Source organism: Ochotona princeps, chromosome X (assembly GCF_030435755.1).
Source record: "Ochotona princeps isolate mOchPri1 chromosome X, mOchPri1.hap1, whole genome shotgun sequence".
Lineage (NCBI taxonomy): Eukaryota > Metazoa > Chordata > Mammalia > Lagomorpha > Ochotonidae > Ochotona > Ochotona princeps.
This window is the reverse complement of record NC_080865.1, coordinates 22771203-22795879: the sequence shown is the minus strand read 5'-3', so window position 1 is coordinate 22795879 and position 24677 is coordinate 22771203. Positions and strand designations below refer to the sequence as shown.

At 42.9% G+C, this 24677-nt stretch overlaps 2 protein-coding genes across 2 annotated transcripts; both read left to right on the top strand.

The window, feature by feature from the left end:
- The first annotated feature begins 2548 nt into the window (after positions 1-2548).
- MAGEB2 (MAGE family member B2) lies at positions 2549-5233 on the top strand. The gene is made up of 3 exons (XM_004587961.2): positions 2549-2679; positions 3300-3371; positions 3807-5233. Exon 3 carries the CDS (start codon positions 3846-3848, stop codon positions 4893-4895), a length of 1050 nt encoding a protein of 349 aa, XP_004588018.2. The 5' UTR covers positions 2549-2679; positions 3300-3371; positions 3807-3845; the 3' UTR covers positions 4896-5233.
- Positions 5234-22411: 17178 nt separating this feature from the next.
- On the top strand, positions 22412-23579 carry LOC101530036 (melanoma-associated antigen B3; the record flags this gene model as incomplete). The annotated part of the gene is made up of 1 exon (XM_004587962.2): positions 22412-23579. A coding segment is annotated over one exon (771 nt), but the record flags the coding sequence as incomplete, so codon positions are not given.
- Between the last annotated feature and the right edge of the window lie 1098 nt (positions 23580-24677).

Here is a 24677-nt window from a genome sequence, read left to right as displayed (position 1 = left end):
AATAATTACCATGTTAGAATCTCAGCACTGACCAGGCACTGTGTCAGGCCCTCTATATACATTAACCATATTGCAGCAATCCTACAAGACAAGGACTATCAAACCCACCTCACATAAACAGAGTGTTGGGCTCACAGAACCCCTAACATACCAGAGTTCGTATAGGTGGTAAAGGACAGGGGTAGGACCAGAGTCTCAGTCTGGATTAATCTAAAGCCCACACTGTCCCAATATATCCAATCTAAGGTTGACTGTGTTTCTTTAAAGTCAAATTTTTCTTTCTTCATGAAAATTCATTTCAGACAATAAAAATGAGGGCTCGGTGCTCATACATAGTTGGTCATAATGCATTCCCATTATAATATGAACATCCAAATGAAAAACAATAATGTTGGTGACGATAGGATCATTTACAATGCAATGTCAAGTAATCTAAAAAAATCAGGGTGGGGGGAGGGTTTTGGGAGGGGCGGGGGGAATCCCAGTGCATAAAAAAATGTATCACATAATGCAATGTAATTAGTTTTAAAAAAAAGGAAATGCAATAAAAATATCTTAAAAAATAAAAAGAGGAAAAAAAACAAAACAAAAAAAAAAATCAGGGGTTTCCAAAATCTTCCTGGATAGCCCCTTCCCTGTACGAAATGTACCTATCAAAGCAGAATTTACATGAAACTTTCAAGCTGGCAAGAAGGAATAGATCAGCATGTTGTTTTTGGGGGGGGGGTGTTTGTTTTCCTCTTACATCTCACCATCTGCTCTGGGGTTCATGCCTCATATGTTACCTTTTCCACCTTTTATCACTTCTGGGACAGGATGCACCCCCGACCCTTTTCTGGAAGGTTTGTAGAAGAAAAACTAATTACATTTACAGAAATACACAATTACCCTGGAAGGCTTGAATGCAAGAGGAGCCAAAAAGAACCCAAGGTCATAATATTTGGCACAATATCATCCAAGAATATAGAAGGTCATGCATAAGCCAGTTTCCATTTGCTATTAGAACTAGAGCCTCCAGATACAGCTGCCAGACTGGACATCTCCTTACTTAATCTTTAGGCTGCTCAGGGACTTGAGATTCCTATTCTAAGAAAGACAGCCCCAGATCAACAGATATGGAGGTGAGAATCAAAAATGAGGACGGTTCCTGGCTTCGGATTGGCGCGCACCGGCCGTTGCAGCTCACTTGGGGAATGAATCATTGGACGGAAGATCTTCCTCTCTGTCTCTCCTCTCTGTATATCTGACTTTGTAATAAAATAAATAAATGTTTCAAAAAAAATGAGGATGACTGAAGAACTCACCTGTAACCAGGTGTTTCCAAAAGTCCTTGAGGAACTGGTTATCCCTTTCAAGGTCCAGAATAGACCTGGTCTGAAGGTAGCTCATTGGGACTTTAAATTCAATGGCCCCCAGCAGAAGAGTGCCTTGGCCTGATGGGAGGAGCTTAAGGTAAGCAGAGTGGAGAATTCAAAATTGATCCAGAGTCAAGATGAAGATGAGAGAAGCACCTATCACTGAACACAGAAGCCACATATGCATCCTGAATGTTATTAGCTCTTGGTGTCAGCTTTGTGAGTTGAAAGAGCTTTGTTAATTTGCCTGGAGTGTGTCATAGAGGTGAAATGTTGTACTAGTTGCCAGGGTCCAGTGTCTGCAGGGCGGTAAAACCGACCGGAAGGATTCTAAGTACAATGAGGGGGTATCAGCCACTCCACCAACAAAGGGGATAAATTGAGTTTTTTGCTGTTTTTAACTCTGGGAGGTCTCAAAAGAACTACCACTAAAGGAAGCCATTCATTGTATGTGTGTGTTACCAGGAGACAAAAGCCCTTTGTTTGAAGATGGTAGCCCCAGTTTTGGAATGAGAGTTGTCCTGGCTTGAACCAGTTGCCAGGGGATACATCCTGATTACTGAGAGCAGCTGTTTCTGCAAAAGCAGAAGGCTCGAAGTTTCCGCCCATACTGTGAAGGTGGGAGGCTTAGACCATAGAGTTCAACTCTTTGGTTTCAGGAAGGGCGGGGGGGAGGTTTGTGTGGAATCTGGCGGACTCAAGTCCCCATAGAAAAGCTACAGACTAGGGCCCAGCGGCTAAAGTCCTCGCCTTGAACGCCCCAGGATCCCATATGGGCGCTGGTTCTAATCCCAGCAGCTCCACTCCCCATCCAGCTCCCTGCTTTGGGCCTGGGAAAGCAGTTGAAGACGGCCCAAAGCCTTGGGACCCTGCACCCACGTGGGAGACCTGGAAGAAGCTCCAGGTTCCTTGCTTCGGATGAGCTCAGCACCGGCTGTTGCAGTCACTTGGGGAGTGAATCATGGGATGGAAGATCTTCCTCTCTGTCTCTCCTCCTCTCTGTATATCTGACTTTACAATAAAAATAAATAATTTTTTTTTAAAAAAAGCTACAGACTGTACTAGACCTGGAAGTTACATACCGGAAAACTGGAGTCCCTGACTTCTACTCCCCACGCCCACGCCACCCCCCTCCCCCGCCACCCCTCGCCCCGCCCCCCCCCCCCGCCATTTGTCCGGAAGTCCTGGCAGCCATACCCGGATGTAGGTTAGTCTTGCTTCCGCTTGGCAAAGCCACTTGAACGGGCGGTCGAGCGCAGCTCGCCATTCGGGAGGTAACACGGAAGTTTTCCAGAGAGTGAATTTTGAGTGGTTTAGAGTCAAGGTAAGAATTCTCTATATGGAGTTAGGAGACCGTTTCTCCTTTCAGGCTGCAGTGTAGCCCTGAGAAACACTGGAAGGCTGTGGAAAATTTGGAAGGTTCTCAGCCGAAGTTCCACCGAGAAAGTTTGGTGGCTGAGGGGAGGGGGCGTTGGTCTTACGGGGGATTGCTAATTCAGGGGATGTTGAAGAGCAGCCCTAATAAACCTTAGAAGACCCTGGAAGTTCACTCACTCACCGTAGTTCGCGCGAGAAGGTCTGGTGGGTGGAGGAGGGGCGCGTTGCTCGTGGCGGGTAGCGCGGAGTCTGTGAATGCCAGGGGCCTAAACTCGAACTAAATGAAGTGAGTCCTCTAAAATACTGTTGTTGGGACGTCTCCGTCACAGGGTGGAGGAGCAGGTAAGCCAGCTGTGCAGCAGTGTGACTTCTTCCACTCCGAGCGCCACAGAAGCCGACGTGCCCCGCCACCCACCTCGCGGGCCGGCTGAACCGTGCTGTCTGACAGAAAAGCTGCCCGTATTGCCATTCCTTGTGCTCCCTCCGTGCAGGACATTTTTCCTCTGACTAGAACCTAGGGAAGGACTTTGAGGTTTCACGACCCCCCCACACACATTTTTCTTTCAGACTGAAAGGAGTTGGCGCTCCTGGTCGGAAAGTGTGGCCACCACGTAACAGAGGGGCAGTCAGGACAAGTGAGGTAAGAACCCCAGCCCCGTGAGCCCAGGGTGACAAGGACCACGGTGAACTGTTAGAACTAGCTGTCCTCTGCTGGGGAGTTAGGCCGAGACACCTTTTCAGTTTCTTTTCGGGGCTCTGTAGCAGTTTTATAGTAGTAAGGTCAGCAGTAATTGAGGAGGCAGTGCTACAGGCCCTGCTAAGAGGTGCCATGATAATTCTGGCAGGAAACTGAGAACATCCCGAACAAAGAGAAGCCTGCCAGTATGCATGGTCGCTGCAGTTAAGCGAAGCAGGCCTGATGGACACAGCCGGGGCTCCTGGTGGAGTCCAGGACATAGGAGCCATGGGCATTCCTACAGCAGTGCCTTCACAGACAGGCTGAGAGGACTTGCTGGAAGCCGAGGGGCTCTCTCCTTGCCCAAGGTGCTCACACACATTCCTTCTCTTCCCTGCAGGTGTGCATCCTGCCCAGTGTCCCTGCCTACAAGCATCATGCCTCGGGGCCAGAAGAGCAAGCACCGTGCCCGAGAGAGACGCCACCAGGCCCGAAGCAAAGCCCAGCAGCTTGAGCAGCCGGAGGCCACCACCGCAGAAGAGGCATCAGAACCCTCCACTTCCTCTGCAGCAGTGGGGGGTGCTTCCCCCAGCTCCTCTACTTCTGGTTTACCCCAGGAGCCTCAGAGGGCCCGATCCTACACCACTCGGGGTGGGGCCCGTGGCTCTGGCAAAAGATCTGGTAAAGGTGCCCAGAGGCAGGGGGACAAAAGGCAGAATTCCCCGGGGGTCGCTGGAGCCGGTGAGAGTGCAAGGAGCACAAGCAGAGATCCTGTAAGCAGGAAGGCAGGAATGCTGATGCAGTTCCTACTGTTCAAGAATAAGATGCAACAGCCCATTAAGCGGGTAGACATGCTAAAGCTTGTCACCAGAAGGTTCAGGCAGCAATTCTCAGATATCCTCAAGATAGCCTCTGAGCGTCTAGAGCTGGTCTTTGGCCTGGAGTTAAAGGAAGTAAAACCCAGGGGTCAAATCTATACCCTTGTTGCCAAGCTAGAGGACACCAGTGATGGGGGCCAAGATAGTGTCCGGGGTTTCCCCAGGAATGGGCTGCTGATGCCCCTCCTGGGTGTGATTTTCTTAAATGGCAACTCTGCCACTGAGGAAGAGATCTGGGAATTCCTGAATGTTTTGGGGGTGTATGAGGGGAAGAGTCATGAAATCTTTGGGGAGCCCCGAAAGCTCATCACCGAAGATCTGGTGAATGAAAACTACCTGGAGTACCAACAGGTGCCCAACAGTAATCCTCCTTGCTACCAATTCCGGTGGGGTCCTAGAGCTTTCGCTGAAACTAGCAAGATGAAAGTCTTGCAGTTTTTGGCCAAGGTCAATAATACTGAGCTCACAGCCTTCCCAACCCTTTATGAAGAGGCTATGAGAGAGGAGGAGGAGAGAGCCCAAGTCCAGGCCACATCTGGCACTACAACAAAGGCACGTCGGGGCCCTAAGGCCAAGAGGGCGGCCGCTCTCAGCAGCAGTGAAGGCTGAGAGGTGCTTTGTGAGTGTAAACAACTATGCTAACCTTTATGTTTGCTACACATGAATAATTTTTGGCTAAATTTTTCTTGTGTGTATTTTTGAACTAATGTTCAACAGAAGATTTATTTAGGTTCAGATGATAAGTTTAGGAATGACATAGGTAATACATGTATTGCTGTTTATTAGATTTTGTACTAAAAGCTTTGTTTTTGAAATACAAATTGCAAATCTGTCAATCACCTTGTTGAGCCATGAAAAGATAACATGGGATGAGAAATAGCCTTGGGAATGTGCAAGATTCACCAGTAAGATGTTTGAGGTGCAAAGATAGAGAAAAAAGTGGAAAGTTATGACTTCCTTGTTTATTTTGATGTTTTCATAAGTTTAAGATACCTGCTTGAATTATATTATTGTATTCAAGAATGTGTGAGAAATTAAATCATGAATGAAATTTCTGGTTCTATTTGTTCAAGCTCTTTACTGAAGATGTTTAGTCAAAGCATTGCATTTTGCTCATGAAATCACAGTTCCTGGGGAAGGCTAGCATTACTGGAGAGGGTGAGATACTCTGCTTCATAAAGAAGTAGAAGGAATTCAAAGTGAAAGGAAGGACTTTTTTTTCCACCACTAAGCAGCATTTTGGCTGAATATGGATTTTAAAAAATGAGTGAAGAATGTCACTTCAGGTTGATGCATAAATATTGTACATATTCCTGGGGCACCATATGATCTGATATATGTATATATCAGTGAAATGTTCAAATCACAAACACTTCTCAAACACATCATTTCTTTGTGATGGGAATAAGTAAAATTTCTACGTCCTAGCTTTTTTCCTTGTTTTTAAAGATTTAAGTATTTATTTCAAAGGTAAAGTAATGGAGAAATGGGTCTTTCATCTGCTGGCTCATTCCCAAAATGACTTTAATGGCTGGGGCTGCACCAGGCACAAAAACAGGAACTAGGAATGCCACCCTGGTTTCCACATAGCTGTTAGGGGCCGAAGCACTTGGGCTATCCTCTGCTGTCTCCCCAGATAAATTAGCAAGAAGCTGGATCATTAGTGGAACAGCCAGGACTAGAAGCAGGACTCCCATATGAGATGCCAGTGTCAATCAGCAGCTTAACTCGCTACACCACAATGGTGGCACCCAAGTTTTCTTTTTGTAAAGAAGTACATAGTACGTTAACATTATGTATAGTTAGCTTACTATATAGTAGAGTACCAGAATTTTTCTGCCACATCTCACGCCTCTCCTAGAACAGGGACTTATTCTCTGAGAGCAAGCAGGAGACTGCTTTATAATTTGCAGTGGTGCAACATTTCCAGGAAGCATTTGATTCAAGGAATAGAGCCATGATGAAGACCAGAGAGATTAAGATAACTAAAGTGATGGCCTAATAGAGACTACCATATTCAGATGTGAAGATACAATGCAATATGCACTGCTACTTACAAATCAAAGATGAACTACCAGTGAAACTGTTGGACCTATCTGGAAAATGGGATGCTGGATTCTGACATCGTCTGTACCAGCAATGTCAGGACACATTTAAATAACAGACTGATGGACTTGAATCCCAGACCCTGTGGAACTGCAAAATTCAAAATTAAAAAAAGATAAAATTCAAAATAAAACAAGATAACTTGGAAGAAAAGTAGGTTGTGTTGACGATCTATGGAGACCCAGAGACCATGGAGGACTGGAGAGATGAACACTCCAGAATGTGCAGTAATATAGATCAGCTGCATTTGGGAACGTAAGCAGTCTCCAAGCTCTCAGCCCAAGAATCCCCTCACTCGCATCTGTCAGGATTTGGACATTAGTTGGCTGCAGGGCCGCATATGCAGATCAGGATCAGGAGAGGAGAGTCCCAGTCTCTCAGGAATGAAGAGGGTAAACCTGAATCATGACAGAAAAAAAAAAAAGAAGACAAAGGGAGTAGGCAAGCAGGGGTCGTACATGGCTTTGTCGCCACCGCAGTAATCATATGGGAAATGTTCCACTGGGAAGATGATAGCAGTGTTGTTGAATTCCAGAAAACTCATGATCTTTTTCTTAACCCAATAAGGTACATTTTCTCATTAGGAAATTCTTCATTTGTCATATTGATAATCATATCCTCTTAACTGCAGTGTTGTTAGCTTCCTATTCTAGAAATAATGATCCTCCATTCTGAATTCATTTTTGGTTACTGCATCATCATAATAACTTGGTAATTTTATTACCACTGTAAGGCAAATGATCCTTCTTTTGTTGACTACTAAACAAGAAGTTGTTAATGATATTAATAAAATGATAATGTGATAATATCTAGTCTCTGGTATATCTGGAGTGTCAAGTATAGTTGCTGGGCAGAAATATGAGTATTGTGATTTTATAGATGATGCAATACCAGTATACTTCTGATGTTGCTGGGAGGATAAAATGAGATCATGTAAATTCAAGTATAGGCATATAGCAATGCTTAATAAATGGCTGCTTTTTCTTGGAGTTCAAAAAAAAAAAAAAAAAAGATCTAGCCTGAATCAGTGGAGTTCCAGAAATCACATCCCAGTTGTTGGCCCTGCTGGAATCTGAAACTCTGCTGGCTGCATGTAGCTGCTACTAACTTCTCCATGTTCTGGTAAACTGAGGACTTTGTCTAAAGGTCAGGGCCTCAAGTCACAAGAGAGTGAAATCCCAGGAAGAGCACACAGTCAAGGCAAAGACCTTTCATATGGACCACTCAACTCAGATGGGCTGCACCTAGTTCCTGTACTGCTGTCACCTCCGCAGTACCCAAGGAAGAACTGGAAGGTTCAGGTGCTTTTTGAATTCTCCTGGAAGATTTCAAGGTGAGAAGGGTCTTGGTTTACAAACTGACTACCCAGTTCAACAGGAAGTAAAATATGACAGATTTCAAGGTAAAATACTATATGAGGACTAAGGCAAGCAAGTTTCCTAGAAGTGAGCATAGCAGAGGTCCTACCTCTGCTGACCTGGGCTGCCACAGGCAGGCCCACTTAGGCTGAAGTATTCACGTGCTGAGTTGCAGCTGGTCTCAGAGAAACAAAGCACCTGGATTCACAGGGAGGCCCAGTTCAGCAGAGGGAAAGACTTGCTCCAGAACAGAAGTCAAGGCAATGATAGCAAGTGATAACAAAGAAACACCAACCACAAAGAAGTGAGTCACAGAGAAGTCATTCCGTACTGTGTGACCTAAGAAGCCTGGGCACAGGGACATGGAGTCCTATGTGCTTTTCTCCAGGTCATCTCTCAGAGTAGAGAAACCCTGGCAAACAGGGCAGGTTTGGGTAACCAGAGGGAGTATTTTCAGGTGATGCCAGGAGCAAAGCTGAGGACCCCCCAAACTTACGGAAACACCTGCTCCATAACCAAGAGACAACAGAGTCTTTTCATTATTGTTAGGCTGGGTAAACTATGACCACTTGTAGCCAGACGAAGTAAATTTCATTTCTTCCTGATATGTATCATGGAATTAGGGATGTTAGTAGAAATCAGTACTCAAGTGAAGACCAGGATTTCTAGGGGAATGCAGGTTGAAGTGTGGGGACGGCACACCCTATCTCAGTGGGCACATCAGAGCCTGCTCCTCAATGATCCCAGGAAAATGGACAAAGCAAAAAATTACATCAGTATCACTCAGCAGAACAGGTAAATAAAGAATTTCGATCTCATACCTAGTGGTGGTATCACAGCAACAGAGGAAATCATTTCGAATTATGTTAGCACTACAAGTTGGGATCCTGCACAGGGCGACACATCACAGCCCCGGAACATGAATGCCACACCTGACATTTTTGTGAGGCAATCAGCAGGTATATGACCACAAAATGCATCTTCTCTTCCTTCTGTTGGCGCTTAGGGAGTTGTGGGTCACACGATGTGGAGAGTTCATTACCTCCAAAGGATGTTAGAACCAGACCCTACAAGATGTCAAAATCAGGGTACTGGAGAGGGGACTAGGTTATGTATATACCCTCAAAGACACAATTATCACTGTCTACCCTTTGATTTCAGCCATAGAAATCTCAGATTTCTTCTTTTTAAGATTTACTTCTTTCTATTGCAAAGGCAAAATTACAAGGAGAAGGAGACACAGATAGATTTTCCAACCTCAAATGACTGCAATCTACAGAGCTGAGCCATTCCAAAGCTGGAAGCCAAGAGCTTCCTCTGGGTCTCCCACACGGGTGCAGGGTCCCAAGGCTTTGGAACGTCCTCAACTGCTTTCCCAGGGTATAAGCAGGGAGCTGGATGGGAAGTGGAGCAGTCAGGACATGAAAAGGCACCCGTATGGAATCCTGGCACGGCGAGGATTTAGTCATTGAGCCTTTGCGCCAGACCCTCAATTTTCTTTTAACTTGAAGTACGTATTGTTATTTGTGAGGGGGAGGGCAGGAAGGAGGAAGAGAGAGGGGCACTCCGATTCATAGGTTCATTGCACATCTGCCAAAATCTAAGAACTCAATTCAGATACTCCATTTATGAAGCAGAAAGCCCACTACCTGAGGCATCACTTATTGCGTCCTAGAATCTGAATCAATAGAAAGCTCAAATTCAGGTACAGAAGTAGTGGGCCATGCTAGATCCCGACCCCTTCCGTTACTTTTTTATATACTGTTATATAAAAAGAGATCTTGTGGTCAAACTACTGCATTGGGATTACAAAGCCAGAGTAATCAGAATATCAAAACAAATCTAACATTTGAATTTAAAAAGGATATATTTGCTGTTCAGAAAAGAGACTGATTTATCCAACTCGCTAATTCAACGTATTTACTTACTTTTTGTGTCATGTGAAGGGCGGAGCGCAGAGGATACGACACGATGTGAAGCGATGTGCAAGACACAGGAAAACAGCACTGATTTGAGGGATAGAAGAGACGTGAAGGTTACCTGTGGGCTGAGAGAGATGTGATCCGATATTCAGGACACAGGAGAAGTGACGTAACATTACACATTGTGACGCAACATGTGGGCAGACGCGACGTGTGGGCAGACGCAATGTGTGGGCAGACGCGATGTGAGGGACAGGCGCGACGTGACGCAATGTGTGGGCAGACGCAATCTGTAGGCAGACGCAACATGTGGGCAGACGCGACGTGATGTAACGTGACCCGACGACATACGCAACATAACACCACGTGACAAGAAGCAGAAACGACTGGAAGAAATTCGCTAAGAAGAGTGAGGAACCGGGGCTGGTGTTTCCTCATAAAAAGTGAGTAAGTTAGAATGGAAGTTACTTGAGGTCCTAAGTCCAGTGGGTAAAATGAAAAAAAAGAAAAGCATTTCTACTTTTTAAAAAAATATATCGGCTATCACCAAGCTAGCGTGTGTACGCTGCTTGTGCTTTTCGCTTCTGCTGGAGACCCCTTCTCTGAAGGATAAGCAGAAGGAAAACTGGTCAGGCATTGGTGGGGCTGTTTCATCTCTCAGTAGGATTTTAAAGAATGGCTCATTTTGTGTATACTATTTTTAATCATTTTTTGCTATAGAAAACAGATTTTATGTAGTTCATAGATAAAATGCTAAAACTGCAATGATATTTCCCTTTATTTTCAAACTTTTGCGGTAAAAAGTTTAATTTACTTTCTAGTCATAGGCTTAACACTGCACTAAATAAAGTGTGCAACTAGCAGGGCCTCAGCGCAGTAACCTAGCGGCTGAATCCTTGCCTTGCACGCACCAGAATCCCATATGGCCGCTAGTTCGTGTCCTGGCTGCTCCGCTTCTGCAGCCGTTGCAGTCACTTGGGCCGTGAACTAGAGGACAGAACAGCTTTCTGTAGTTCTCATTGGAAATAAGACTTTTAAAAGTCTTAAAATTAAGAAAAAAGAAAAAGGCCGGGCATGGTAGCCTAGCAGCTGAAGTCCTCACTTTGCACACGCCAGGATCCCATGTGGTCGCTGGTTCTAATCCCAGCAGCCCAACTTCCCATCCAGCTCCCTGCTTGTGGCCTGGGAAAGCAGTCGAGGATAGCCCAAAGCCTTGGGACCCTGCACCCACGTGGGAGACCCAGACAGCTCCTGGCTCCTGGCTTCGGATTGGCTCAGCTACAGCGTTGTGGCCACTTGGGTGAGCAATAATTTTAGTGGAAGCTTTTGGTTTCCCCTATATCAAGGATCACACATTTTGCAAACAGGGAATATTTGTATTTTCTTGTATTTCTTGTACTTTCGTGTTTTTTCTTGCTTCACTGCTGCAGCTAAAACTACCAGAACTGTAATGAATAGAATTGGCCATAGCGGACATGTGTGTCTGGCTCCAGGTCTTAGTGGAGATGCGTTAAGCATTCTCTATCACCATGATGTTGGCTGTGGGTTTGTCCTATATAGACTTGATTGTGTTGGGGTATGTTCTTTCTATACCAAATTTTAAGGTTTCCCCTCCTTTTTTAATCATGAAAAATTGTTGCATTTTATCAAGTGCTTTCTCTGCATCAACTGAGATAATCATGTGGCTTTTAAATTTGGTTAACATGATGTATCATTTATTGATCAGCCAATGTTGAACCATCTTTGCACACCAGGGATAAATCTCACTTGATCCAGTTGGATTTTCTTTTTGATGTGTTGTTGGGTTCCATTAGCTAGAATTTTGTTGAATATTGCTCATCAGGGATTTTGCCGTATAGTTCTCTTATTTGTTGTAATTTTTTCATGGTTCTAGAGTTAATGCAGTGCTGGGCTCACGGAAAGAGTTTTGGAGGATTCCCTGCCTTGCAGTTATTTAAATGGTTTAAGAAGAATTGGAATTCAATTTTTAAAGATTTGGTAGAATTCGGTGGTGACATTGTCCAGTCCTGGACTTTTCTTTTTTGTGAGAATCTTTTTCACTAGTTCAATTTCAATACCTCAATTTTGGTAAATTGTACAGCATTTTATAGTTTCTTGGTGTGAAATCATAGTAATTGTTAAGAATTGTTTTTATTTCTGTGTAATCAGTTCTTTTTTTAAAAGATTTATTTATTTTTAATTGCAAAGTCAGATATACAGAGAGGACGAGAGAAAGAAAGGAAGATATTCTGTCCATTGGTTCACTCCCCAAGTGGCTGCAATGGTCGGAGCTGAGCCAAACCAAAGCCAGGAGCCAGGAGGCTCTTCCAGGTTTCCCACATGGGTGCCAGGCCTCAAAAAATTTTTCATTAACAATTTATTTTTATTGGACAGTCAGATATACAGAGAGGAAAAGAGACAGAAAGGAAGATCTTCATCTGGTGATTTATCCCCTAAGTGGCTGCAATGGCTGGAGCTGAGCCAATCCGAAGCCAGGAGCCAGGAGCCTCTTCCAGGTCTTCCACGTGGGTGAAGGGTCCCAAGGCTTTGGGTCATCCTTGACTGCTTTTCCCAGGTCACAGACAGGGAGCTGGATCTGAAAGCAGCAGCCAGGACACGAACTGGCACTCTTATGGAATCCTGGCGTGTACAAGACGAGGACTTAAGCTGCTAGGCTACCATGCCAGGTCCCATGTAATCAATCCTAACATCTCCTTTTTCATCTTTAATTTTGCTAATTTGAGTTTTCTCCCTTCTTATTTTTTGGTTAGTTGTGCCAGTGATTTATCAATTTTATTTTTTTTAAAACATCGTCATTTCCTTGATCCTTTTTTTTTAGATTTCAAAGTTACTTCTTTTGCTTTTGAAAAAGATTATTTTTATTAGAAAGCCAGATTTACAGAGAGATGGAGAGGCTAAGACAAAGATCTTCCATCCGCTGATTCTCTCCTTAAGTGGCTACTACAATCAGAGCTGAGCCTATCTGGAGCCAGGATCCTCTTCCAGGTCTGCTGTGTGGGTGCAGGGTCCCAAGGCTTTGGGCCGTCCTCGACTGCTTTTCCAGGCCACGAGCAGGGAGCTGGAAGGGAAATTGAGCAGCGAGGATGCAAACCAGCATCCATATGGGATTCTGACATGTGCAAGGCGAGGATTTAGTCACTGATGAGCCATCATGCCAAGCCCCAAATTGTTTATTCTTAAAACTATTACTTCTTTCCTGCTACTAATTTGAGCTTAGGTTTATTCCTCTTTCTAGATTCTTGAGTTGTTTGTTGGTCATTTGTTTAATATCTTTTCAATTTTTTTGTAAACACTAATTGTTAATTTTCCTATTAACACTGCTTTCTTTCGTATTATACCCCTTAAGTTTTATTATATTGTATTGCCATTTTCATTTATTTCAAGACATTTTTTGATTGACCTTTTGATTTACTCTGTAATCCAGTGGTCATTCAGGATATTATTCAGTCTCCATGTATGTGTTTTTTCTAGACTATCTTAAGTTGTGCATTTCCAACTTCATTCTATTGTGGTCAGAAAAGATACATAGAGGAATTTCATTTCTTAAAAAATTGGTTAGGGCTCTTTTTATAACCTTATATGTAATCTGGAGAATGTTTAATGTACTGATTACAGGAATGTATATTCTGTGGCTGTGAGAAAAAATATTGTATTGATATCAGTGAGTTTCATTTGGTCCACAGTATAGATTAGCTGAGGGTTTTGGGGGGGGGGATTTCTTTGTTGTTGTGGGTTTTTTTAAATTTTTTTTTTGGTTTGTTTTTTGTCTGTTTGATCTGTTCTTTGGTGAAAGAGAGGTGTTGACCCCATTATTACCGTATTGGAACGTGTGTCTTTACTTTATATTCATTAATATTTGTTTTAAATAGCCAGATTCTTTATTTGTAGAGCATTGGGTGCATATGTATTTTCTGTAGTCACATCTTCCTGTTGGTCTTTTAATTATTACTTAATGACTTTCTTTGTCTCTATTAGCAGTTTTTGCCTTATACTATTTTTCTAATATGAGAATATCTACTGCTCATGTTTATCTCCGTATGCATGTACTATATCATCCTTTCTCATGCTGTCTCTGTATATTTTTATTGATGAAGTGTGTGTATCTTGTGGCCATTTTTATAGGTTAATTTTGTTTTTTTTTAATGCATTCAGTAAGTCTATATTTTAATTAGAGATTTTAATCTATTTATGTGTCTAAATCCAAGGTTACTGATAAGTAATGACTCAAATCTTACCTTCTTTTTTCTGTAAATATTCCTGTTGTTTGATTTGGATCTCCTTTGTGCTTTTATTAGGAGGTTTCCCGCCTTAACATTCTTTCATGATGCTGGTTATTTCTCTGTTCCTGTGTGTGCACCCTTAAATATCATTTGTAATGCTGGTCAAGTAGTAACAAATTATTTATTTTTACCTTTATCTCACCTTTATTTACAAATCATAATATTATGGAATAAAGCTTCTGGGTTAACACTTTTTGGGGGTGGTGGGTAAAGGGGGACTTGGACTGTATCTCTCTTCTAGTCTGTTAGATTTCTGATGAGAAATTTGCTGTCAATCTAATTGGAGATTCTTCGAAGCTAATCTTGCATTTCTCTCTTGTACATTTTAAGATCTTTATATTTTAATTTTGGAATTGAACTAAAATTTGTCATTGTGAAGATCTTTTCTTAATGTATCTGTATATAGATGTCCTTATCTTTCTATAAATTGAAGGACTTTTCTGCTATTATTTTACTGAATAAAGTTTTCTAAGCCATTCTTTTTTCCCATTCCTTTAGGAACTCCTAAGACTCATATATTTGTCCATTTGATGTTTACACCATAGATCCAGAACTTTGATTTTTATTTTTATATTATTTTCTTTTTTAAAATCTAAGATATTTCAGAAGACTTGTCTTCCAGCTCAGATATTTTTTCTTCTGCTATGTTGATTTTGATTTTAAGGCTTTCCACTGTATTTTTTATTTGCTATATTCTTCATTTCTAATATTTCCATTTGATTTTTCTTCAGTATTTGTTACCTTCTTGTGGAATTTCTTAGCCATGGCATTTATTGATTTTCCTATTTCCTGTAACTGTGTATTTAGTAGTCTTGCAGTCATCCTTTTGGATTCCTTTTCAGGCATTTTGCAGTCTTGCTGTCTTCACAATTAAACATTAATGTAATACTCTCTTTGTGCACTGATTTTATGCATCTGAGGAGTCATTTGTTGCTATGTCTTCTGAAGACTTTGTTCTTGGAAGTGTGCCTCTGGCTCAATGGAATGCTTGCAGCCTACAATGGATATTCAGAGGTGTGTGCTGAGTGGGGCTAGGGATTTTGGTTACCATTTGTTTGTGAGGCAAGATTCCAAAGTGACACACAAACTGAAAATAGCAGATCTGCTCCATCGTCAGTAGGAAGAGGGAATGTTAACAGTAGCTGGTATATTCACAGCCTTAGCCTGTCTTTTTGCCAAGGTGAACCAGCTGGTTCAGTACCTAGAGTGAACTAACAGTACTGGTATACCCCCACCCACAGAGGCACAAAGACTGCACAGAGCACCTAAATAGTGTGAGCATGGAGCACTCCAAAAGACCCTTCCCCAGCACTTAGGGAGTTCTGAGCTTCCAGAGGCAGATTAGCAAGTGCCCAGAAACTGAGCCACACACTATACCCTTCTCAGTTCCACAGGCTGTGCTGAAATCACACCGTCACAAGATACCCACAGTCACAGGGTGCAGGAGATACATTCTCAGCCCTGCAGGCTGCACCTGCCTGGACTGAGCTGTCCAGAGCAGGTTTGTTGAAGTTCCACCTCAGCAAACTGAGTATGGTGTTTTGATTGGAGGCAAGGCAGGGAAGCAGCTTGACCTCCCTTCACATAGGTAAATGAATGCCCTAGCCCCTGCACAAGGTCCCCAGATTCAAAGTCAGTGCATTAAGGAGTTTTCTCTTACACAGAATCACTGGTGGTTGCACCAGTGCAGCCTCGCCTTGCTCTGGGAATGTGGTGTTTCTCCTTCATTACCAGCTATGGGTGCTGTGTGTCTGTAAACTGTCCTCACTGTCCATAGAGTCTCTGTTGTGGTCTAGTGGTTCTCCATGGAAGTTTCTCTCCAGCTGCCCCCGAGAATTTGGCCCTTCCTTTGTTTTTCAGATATGTTCCCAAGGCTAAGATGAGTTTGTCTTTTCCCACTCAGCCATCTCGATCATTTTGTTTCATGCTTTTCTAATTTCTTGACATAGGTACTAATTGGTATGAGCTTCCCTCTTTACACCAATTTGATATGTCCCATACATTTTGATGTATTCTGTCATCTTCATTTATTTCCAGGAATTCTTTATTCCCATTTTGATTCCTTCTTCGACCCAATAGTGTATTACTCAGTCTCCTTGTTTTTGCATTTTTATAGTTTTCTGAGTTGATTTCCATGTTCATTCTGTGGTGATCAGGAAAGATAGATGGTGTATTGTTTTTTTAATTTGATGAGGCTTGCTTTAAGTCCTAGCATATGATGAAAAGAATGTATTCTGCAATTATAAGATAGAATGTTCTGTAGATATCAGTTGGATCCATTTGGTATAGCTCTGTTCCTTTGTTTTTGTCTAGTTGATCAGTCTGTTGATTAAAGTATGTTGTTGAAGTGCCTCATTGTTACTATACTGGAGTCAGTGTATCCTTTAGATCAATTAACAATAGTTTGTAGGAGCCAGGTGCCCTGGTATTGGGTATGTATTACATTTACTAGTCACTTCTTGTCACTTCTAATCATTATATAATTTTTCTTTGTCTTCTTTATCTCCTTTGACAGCTTTTTGTGTTAAAATCTATTTTGTCTGATATTATGGTGGCTACTTCTGCTCCTTTTCTGCTTTCCTTTACCGTGGAATACGTTTTTGTATCCTTTCATATTCAGTTTTGTGTATCTTTGCTACAAGGTGTGTTTTTTGCAAGCAGCAGATAGATGGGCCTTGTTTTTTAATCCATTCAGACAGTCTGTGTCTTTTGAATGGAAAGTCTGGACCATTGTGTTCAGGGTTATTTTATTTTTTTAAGAACCTTTATAAAGTTTTCCAAAGTGTCTGAAGCAACGAAACTTCCCTCCAGCAGTGTTCAGGGGTACTCTTTTAGCCACACAATCAAAAAAATTTAGTTTTTCTTTTCTTTTTAACACCAGCCATCATAAGATGTGAAATTATGTCATCTCATTATGGTCTGATTTCTATTTTTGTATACTTAGGGATGTTGAATACCTTTATACGCATTTGTTGGATAGTTATGTCTTCTTTGGAAAATGTTATATAAATGGTGATTTCTTGGCAATATCAGTAAATGCTACAGTAAACTTGATGGCTCAATAGATGAAGAAGAGTATGGGCATTTGTCTTAGTAGTTTAGACACTGATATTAGACACAGACATTGGAGAATCTGGGTTTGAGGCCCACTTCAGATTTTACATTGCAGTTTCTTATTAGTACATATACAGGGAGGCAGGCACTGATAATTCAAGCAGTTAGATCTGGCCACCTAAATGCCTAGATTGCAGGCATTTAGGGAGTGAACAAATAGATGGACGCTCACTCTTTCTCTTTGTTCCTCTTTCTCCCACAAATTTCATCATAGAATTTTTAAATTATTTATTTATTAATTTTGAAAGTCAAAATTTTAGAGAAAGATTTTCCATTTGTTGGCTCACTTCCAGATGTCTACAACAGGCAGCACTGGGCTAGAATAAGCCAGGAGCTTCATCAGAGTCTCCCATGTGGGTGCCAGGGACTCAGACATGTGAGCTATCTGCCTCTGCTCTTCCGAAGTCATTAGTATGGAACTGAATTAAAAGTCGAACTGCTGGGACACCAACTGGTGCCCATATGGGACACTATTGTTCCAGGTGGCAGCTTTACCACTATGCCATAGTTTTTAAAACAACTCTCAATTCTCAGGGCCAGTGCTGTGGTGCAGTTTGTTAAGTCACCTCCTGTAGCACTGGCACCCCTTATGGACACTAGTTCATGTCCTAACTTCTCTGCTTAACATCCACTTCGCTGGTGATGCACCTGGAAATGCATTTCAGCTTGGCCATCAAAGGCATTTAGATAGTGGACCAGTGAATGAAAGATTCATTCATTCATTCATTCATTCTCTCTCTCCCTCTCTCTCTGTCTCTCTCTCTTTTTCTCTCTCCTTCTCTGTGCCTCTTTGTCTAATTTTCTTTTTCCTTTCAAATATTTCTTTAAATTAAAGATTGTTTCTTTACTTTCTTTAGATTTTCTCTCATAAAATTAGAAGCTGTCTACTTGAATTTTCTTAGGCTATCAAAGACTATAGAAAAATGTCAGTCTTGATATTTTAAACTTCATGCTCATTCTTTTGCTTATCCTCTAATCATTAAATGAGTGTCAGCACTTTGAAAGATTTCACGTTAGTACTGGGAATGTTTTCCTCCTCTCTCCAAAAGAGTCTAGGAGCAGCTGTTATATAAAATTAGATGATTAAATGCTTTCAGATTTCAACAACAGATAAAAGAAGGAACAAGGAAAGGAGGAAATTCAGATTAGAGCAATCAAGTGTAATTGTCCTAAGGTAAAACATTGTGGAGCCTTAAGGAACTGCACATTCCTGAGTGGGAGGTATTGTTAACAAGGCTGCAGGGTGGGGTGGCTGACATTGTAGGAGTGGTGCGCAGTGGCCAAGTCCTCAGATGCTACTTCTGAGAGGAGCCACAAAAGCTGGAATAGAACACTGCTGCTGTCATTTGCTTTGGGATTATGGGAAAACCAGAGAGAACCTCCACCTTGACTCAGGTATGGAAAAAGTGCTGATTGCCTGTTCTCACATTATGAAACCTAGTGCATATACTAGATTTTCTATACGCATCGTCACCAGGTGGTTCCCAGAAATCAGAGTGCACCCTGATCGAGAGGGTGCCACAAATCCACTATGCTGCCCTCTGGGGATCGTTGTCCCATAAACCTACTTACACTGTATAATTTTCCTTGCTAACCATCATTTTGTTGGTTTCAGTTTCTATCTTGGAGTTTGATAGGGTTCTCAAGATCACAGTGTTGGTCAGTGACTAGACTCCTGGTCTGAATTCTTAATACTGTTTGTGAAACTCCTCTCTACCTGGAACAGAACTTAGATCCCACATCAGACCTGCTGGTATGTGGGCCTGCAAGGTTTGTATTAGGAACACTTCCCAAGAATATGCAAAGATGTGACAATTCCCAGTACACCTTTAAGCCAAGAGACAGGAGTAAAACAATGAGGACTCCCTCATAAATTAATATTGAGGAGACAAATAAAGAAGGTAATTTAGAGATTGGACCAAACATATTGAGTCCTAGAGTGCCCCAAGCAAGAAAGTCAGACAGAGCTTCCTCTCTTTATAGTTCTCAGAGAAGTGAGACTTGGACGAAGGAAAGTAGACCTCAGTAGAGGGAGGACCCCCAAAGACTGGTAAATGTCAAGATGGACTTTGAACAAGGAAAATGGGGAACCAGAACAGTGGTATCCCATTGAAACCTAACTCTGCTGTCAACTCTTGCAAGACCCCAATATCACTAGCCTAGGCTCTTTCTGGCCTCTACCTGGGAGATCTCAGAAGAGGACCTTTATCTGAGCAGAGTGCAAGTCAGTGACAGTGGAGTCCAAGGACTCTGCAGCAGTATGGTGAGGTTTTTGAGTGAGGAAAGACTTGGCTACATTTACACATAAATTGACATCACTGAGCCCTGCCTCTGTGCTTAACCGCAGGTGGAGCCCTTAAAATTCAAAGGTTTCCTCATTTCCACCAGGAGGGCCTAAGGGAAGATAGGGCTTTCTCCTAGGGCAACCTCAGTTCTTCAGAGTGAGGAGTTTTGATTTGAACTGAAGGCAAAGTGAAAACCACCATGATTATCACAGGACCCCCAAGAGCCCCAACCCTGTCTCCAGCACAGTGAGGCTTCAGGAAATGCTAATCATTTGTAGTATGTCTAGACTTCTGCCCTGAGGACTGAAGGCAGTGATAATGATTAGAGGCTGCTAGACTCAGGTCACAATAGGGAGAAATTGCAGCCTCTGCAGAACCAGTCCTCTGTTGTGAGACACAAGGCACAGTCACCAGACTGAGAGAGACCCCTCATTTTTACCTAGCAGGCTCCAGGGAGAGGAGTGCCAGCATCTAATACGCCCTGGACCCTTTTATGAAGAGGGGGTTTTCTTGGTTTGAATAGGCAGCAAGGTGAGTGCTTGATAGGAACAGTCTGATTATAAGTGTTTATTTACTCCCATCTGCATCTACACTGCTCCATCAATACATACTTGAATGGGTATAGATAAAAATGAATCCATGGGAAATATGGGAAGTAATATTATCAATAATCTTAATTGTATTCTTAATATTACTACACTTTTATCTGAGATTGATGACCCAGAAATAGTTACAATAATAGACCTTTTATGTAAATTATGCTGTGACTTAATAGTGGATATAGTATGTATGTTGGTACTTTTGAACAGAAGTGACTCCATCTTCCTAGGCTACTGGTAAAGAGGAGTCACTGCTCATATCACTCCTGTCAAGAAGCTCTAATGCAAGTAAACATGTTAAAAAAAAACAAGTTCTGGTAAAAACGATAAAAGCAGAAAAACATGTTTTGACAAATGTGTAAAAAACGTGTTTTGCAGAATTAAGAAAAAGCAAAGAGTGTTACCGATAGATAAGTTATAACCAATTAGAAATAAGTAAACATGTTTGTGAAAGTGAAAGTAACCAATGGAAATACTTTGTAAACATGTAATAACCAACCAAAAACATTGTAAACAACTAATGGTTTGACCCCCTGAATTGTATATAAACCCATGCCTTGGTCCCAGTCACCTGAAGCCAAAACTCTCGAGCTTTCACAAAAGCCAGCATGCTCCCACCAGACCGGAGCCAACACCCAGCAGGCTTCCACGATAGATAAGCTAAGAGGCGCTCTCGGTGGCTTCCCTCATCCTGTTTGGTGTGTGCTCGCCTGAATAAATGTCTGATTGCAAGCATACGCTCTCTCGACTCATGGCATTTGTTCGAGTGGCCGGGCTCGGTGTTCGCGACAGTGCTCTAAGTGGTGTCAAGAGGTCCTCTCCTCAAAAAATGGAAACTCGCGGAGGCCCACTCCTACTGTCAACCTGTGGGACTGGGATCTGGATTTCCTCTCTAGAGATTCAAGGATAGGAGGGCTAAAGCCCTCCACATAAATGAGGCTGCTGACCTTGGGTCAGTAGAGGAAGCACTATCAGGCTCTGCTAAATATCAAGTGAACACCTAGGGGTCACTAACTCTAGACTGGGGACCTCTGTGCTCCTCCACCTCTGCTGCCAGCCCTAGAGACCCAGGCAGCTGTGATCAGATGTGATTCTTCGTCCCTTCTGCTTGGAAGGTGAAGATCACAGTGAGATGTAGAGAGTGTCTTTTTGTTCAGGGGTGAATTCCAGTACCATTTGGAACCAAGGTGAGGGCTGCTAGTGGGTACTGAGAACATATTTGTTTTACAACCAAGGAGTTTCCACTAAGCACCATGCCTCTGAGGCACCTCTGAGAGGTCCCCAGAGGCTGTGAGACTGAATCCTGCCTGCAAGTCTCAGGAAGGAAAAGGCCTTTCTCTAAGGGAATAGCTCTGATTTAGCAAGAACAGATTAATTAGGTCCTAAATGGAATCAGAACCAAGACCCTGAGTCCTGATGAGAAACTCTCTCCCTAGTCTCATAACTTCTGACACTTCTCTAACCCCAGAGTAACTGTGAGTACCAATATGGAATGCTAGTTCTTATGAGTGGAGGATTAGCCTATTGAGCCTCTGACATTCACCCTTTAAAAACAGGAAATGGAATCTTCCCTAATACTGCTTGTAGCACTGAGGAATGCAAGCCTGGAGGTGAGGTATGTGTTAACTCTTCTTTTTGGTGGTGGTATCTTTGTCTGAAGGGAGAGGCATCAGTAAATTCCCCAGCTACTGGGGACAGCCTAGATGAGGGGCTTGGACAAGGACTCAGGACTCCAATGAGCACATGACAGAGAAGGCCTCCACAGAGCTCTTGGCATTGAGTGCCTCCTGGCAGTGGTAGAGGGCTAAGGCACACCTCTACTTCCTATTAGGCAACTCCAAAGAGCTAAGAATATTAGTTGGAGATGTCAAATTTAGTGCTGTGCAGGAGAGAGGGCCCCAAGAGTAAATACAATGACCCAGAACATGAACTTGGAGGATTTTCTCACTCTAGGGCAGAAATGGATCTGCAACATGTAGCTTTGCTGCCTCTGCTGTCAGTCCTAGAATACACTAGTCCTGATGGCAGGCTGCAGTCTGTGGCATACTTTAATTGTTTCCACTGGGTTCTCAGAGGGCAGCCTTGTAAGAACCAGAGCAGTGTTTTCAGAGAAACTGTGGAGATGCGTTTTGAAAGCCAAGGTGACCTTTCCTTGCTGCACAGTGTCCTTTCCTTCCCTCACCCTCTCATGCTATCTCCTTCAGGTACCTGAACCACCTGTTTTCCTGTCCACATCCCAGCCTGCTCTCTGACCACAGTCATCATGCCTTGGAGGCGGAGAAACAAGGTCAAAGCTAGTAGAAGACCCCAGGCCAAAGATGAGATTAGCGGCCGCCAGAGTGCACAGGCCCCTGCAACTGAAGGGAAATTCCAGCCCTCATATTCTGGAGTTACTACCCAGAGAAAGTTTGCTGCTGGTTCACGTGGTGCTCTTAAGAAGCAACAGGGAACCACATCTACCACAGTATCCGTAGATGCTTCTGGAACAAGATCATCCAAAAGAGCCATCAAGAGAAAACAAAGTTCGTCTCAAGCCCCAGTCTCCAATGTCAGGTCTCCAAGAGGTGCTTTAACCAACATTGCAGGGACGTTGGTGCAGTTCATAATGTACACATCTAAAAAGAAAAAGCCAATTATGAAAGCTGATATGCTGAAAATTATACCTAAAAAGTACCAAAAAGATTTCCTTGAGATTCTTAGAAGAGCTGCTTTCAACATAGAGGTGGTTTTTGGTGTTGACCTGAAGGAAGTTGATTCTACCAAGCACTCCTACGCTCTTGTCAGCAAAATGAATCTCCCCAACAATGGGATATTGAATCGTAGCAGGGGGCTTCCCCAGACAGGTCTCCTGATGAATATCTTGGCTGTGATCTTTCTGAAGGGCAACAGTGCTTCTGAGGAAAAGCTCTGGGAATTCCTGAATAAGATGAAGGTGTTTGCTGGAAAGAGACACTTCTTATTTGGGGAGCCCAGGAAGCTCATCACCAAAGACTTTGTGAAGCTTAAATACCTGGAGTACCGCCAGGTTCCCAACAGTGATCCTGCATGCTACGAGTTCCTGTGGGGTCCCAGAGCCTATGCTGAAACCAGCAAGATGAAAGTCCTGGAGTTTTTGGCCAAGATCCACAACACAGTGCCCAGTGCCTTCCCAGCCAGGTACGAAGAGGCATTGAGAGATGAGAGGGAGCGTGCTGAAGCCAGAGACACTTAGTGATAGCAAGCAGAATGTGCCAGGGTCATGTTTGGCAGCTCCTCCCACACCTAGGAAAGTTTAGTCCAATTCTTCACTTTGTAGTTAAGAGCAAGCAGTCACTGTTCCAAACAGTAGAGGTCTGGATGTGATTTAAGGGAACGCAGTGTCTCATGATTTTATGTTCTTGTTCTGTCTGGGTAATTTGGAGATTTATCTTATTTTCTTGATATTTTTTCAGAGGTTCCTTTTGTACAGAATTATCTAAGTTCATGGATTGTATTGATCACACTGGTTTATAATGTATAATCGTGAAAGTTTTGAAAAAAGTCCATCTTTTTTAGTGATCTGCAAGATTATGTAGAACTGGAATAAGGATTTTCTTGAAAATGTGAAAAAAATCAGCTATATAGATTTGATAAAGAAAAACCATAATATGCTAAATAGTGTGCTTTTAAGCCCTTTTACTCTGTATTTTGTAAAATTAAAAGATGTATAACTGTATTATCTGGCTTTTTCAATAATACAGAATTAAATCACAATAAACTAGACCCCATGCTCACAGGTTTATTTGTTCTCCAAACACTAATTGTGCATCTGCTCTTGGAGAGCTCCTCAGGAGGTGTGAGGAAAAGAAGGTCTAGCAACAGGCCATACAATTATAAGGCTGAGAGGCAGCTGTCACATAAGGAAGATGACGGTGTCCTAAGACCAAAAGGGCAAATCAAAAGAAGGATTAAGAAGGGAAGAAGTTTCAGATGACGACAGTCAAGTATAAATCACCTGTTCAAGATAGTCTTCGGCTTTGCAGAGATGCAAGTCCCTCAGTGGGAGGTAATGTAAGGGAGACTGCGTGGTGGGCTGGCTGTGTGAGTGATGAGCGGGACCCAGGTACTCACATGGTGCACCTTCGAGTGGAGAGATGAAGTTTGGCATGGAACATTGTTCCTAACATTTGTTTGGGGATTGTAGGAAAACCAGAAAAAATAGTCATCCGGGGCAGGAGCAGAAAGCATCTTGTGTTCTTCACCCAGTGCAAGTTGACACGGTGCACACACTGGATGTTCTATACATACCATCTCCAGGGAGTTATTAAAAAATAAGGTGACGCACTCAAGGAAGGTGTGATGCTCAGAAGTTACTATGCTTTTTAAAAATTTATTTATTTTTTATTGGAGAGATTTACAGAGAGAAGGAGACACAGATCTTCTGTCTCTTGATTCATTCCCCAACTGGCCACAATGGCTGTAGCTGAGCTGATCCAAAGCCAGGAGCCAGGAGCTTCTTCTGTGTCTCCCACAAGGGTACAGGGTCCCAAGGCTTTGGGTCATCCTTGACTGCTTTCCCAGGCCACAAGCAGGGACCTGGAAGGGAAGTGGAGCATCCAGGACACAAACCAGCACCCGTATGGGATCCCAGCATGTGCAAAGTGAGGACGTTAGCTACTGAGCCGGGCCCCACATGTGCAAAGTGAGGACTTTAGCCATTAGGCTACTGAGCCAGGCCCCACTGTGCT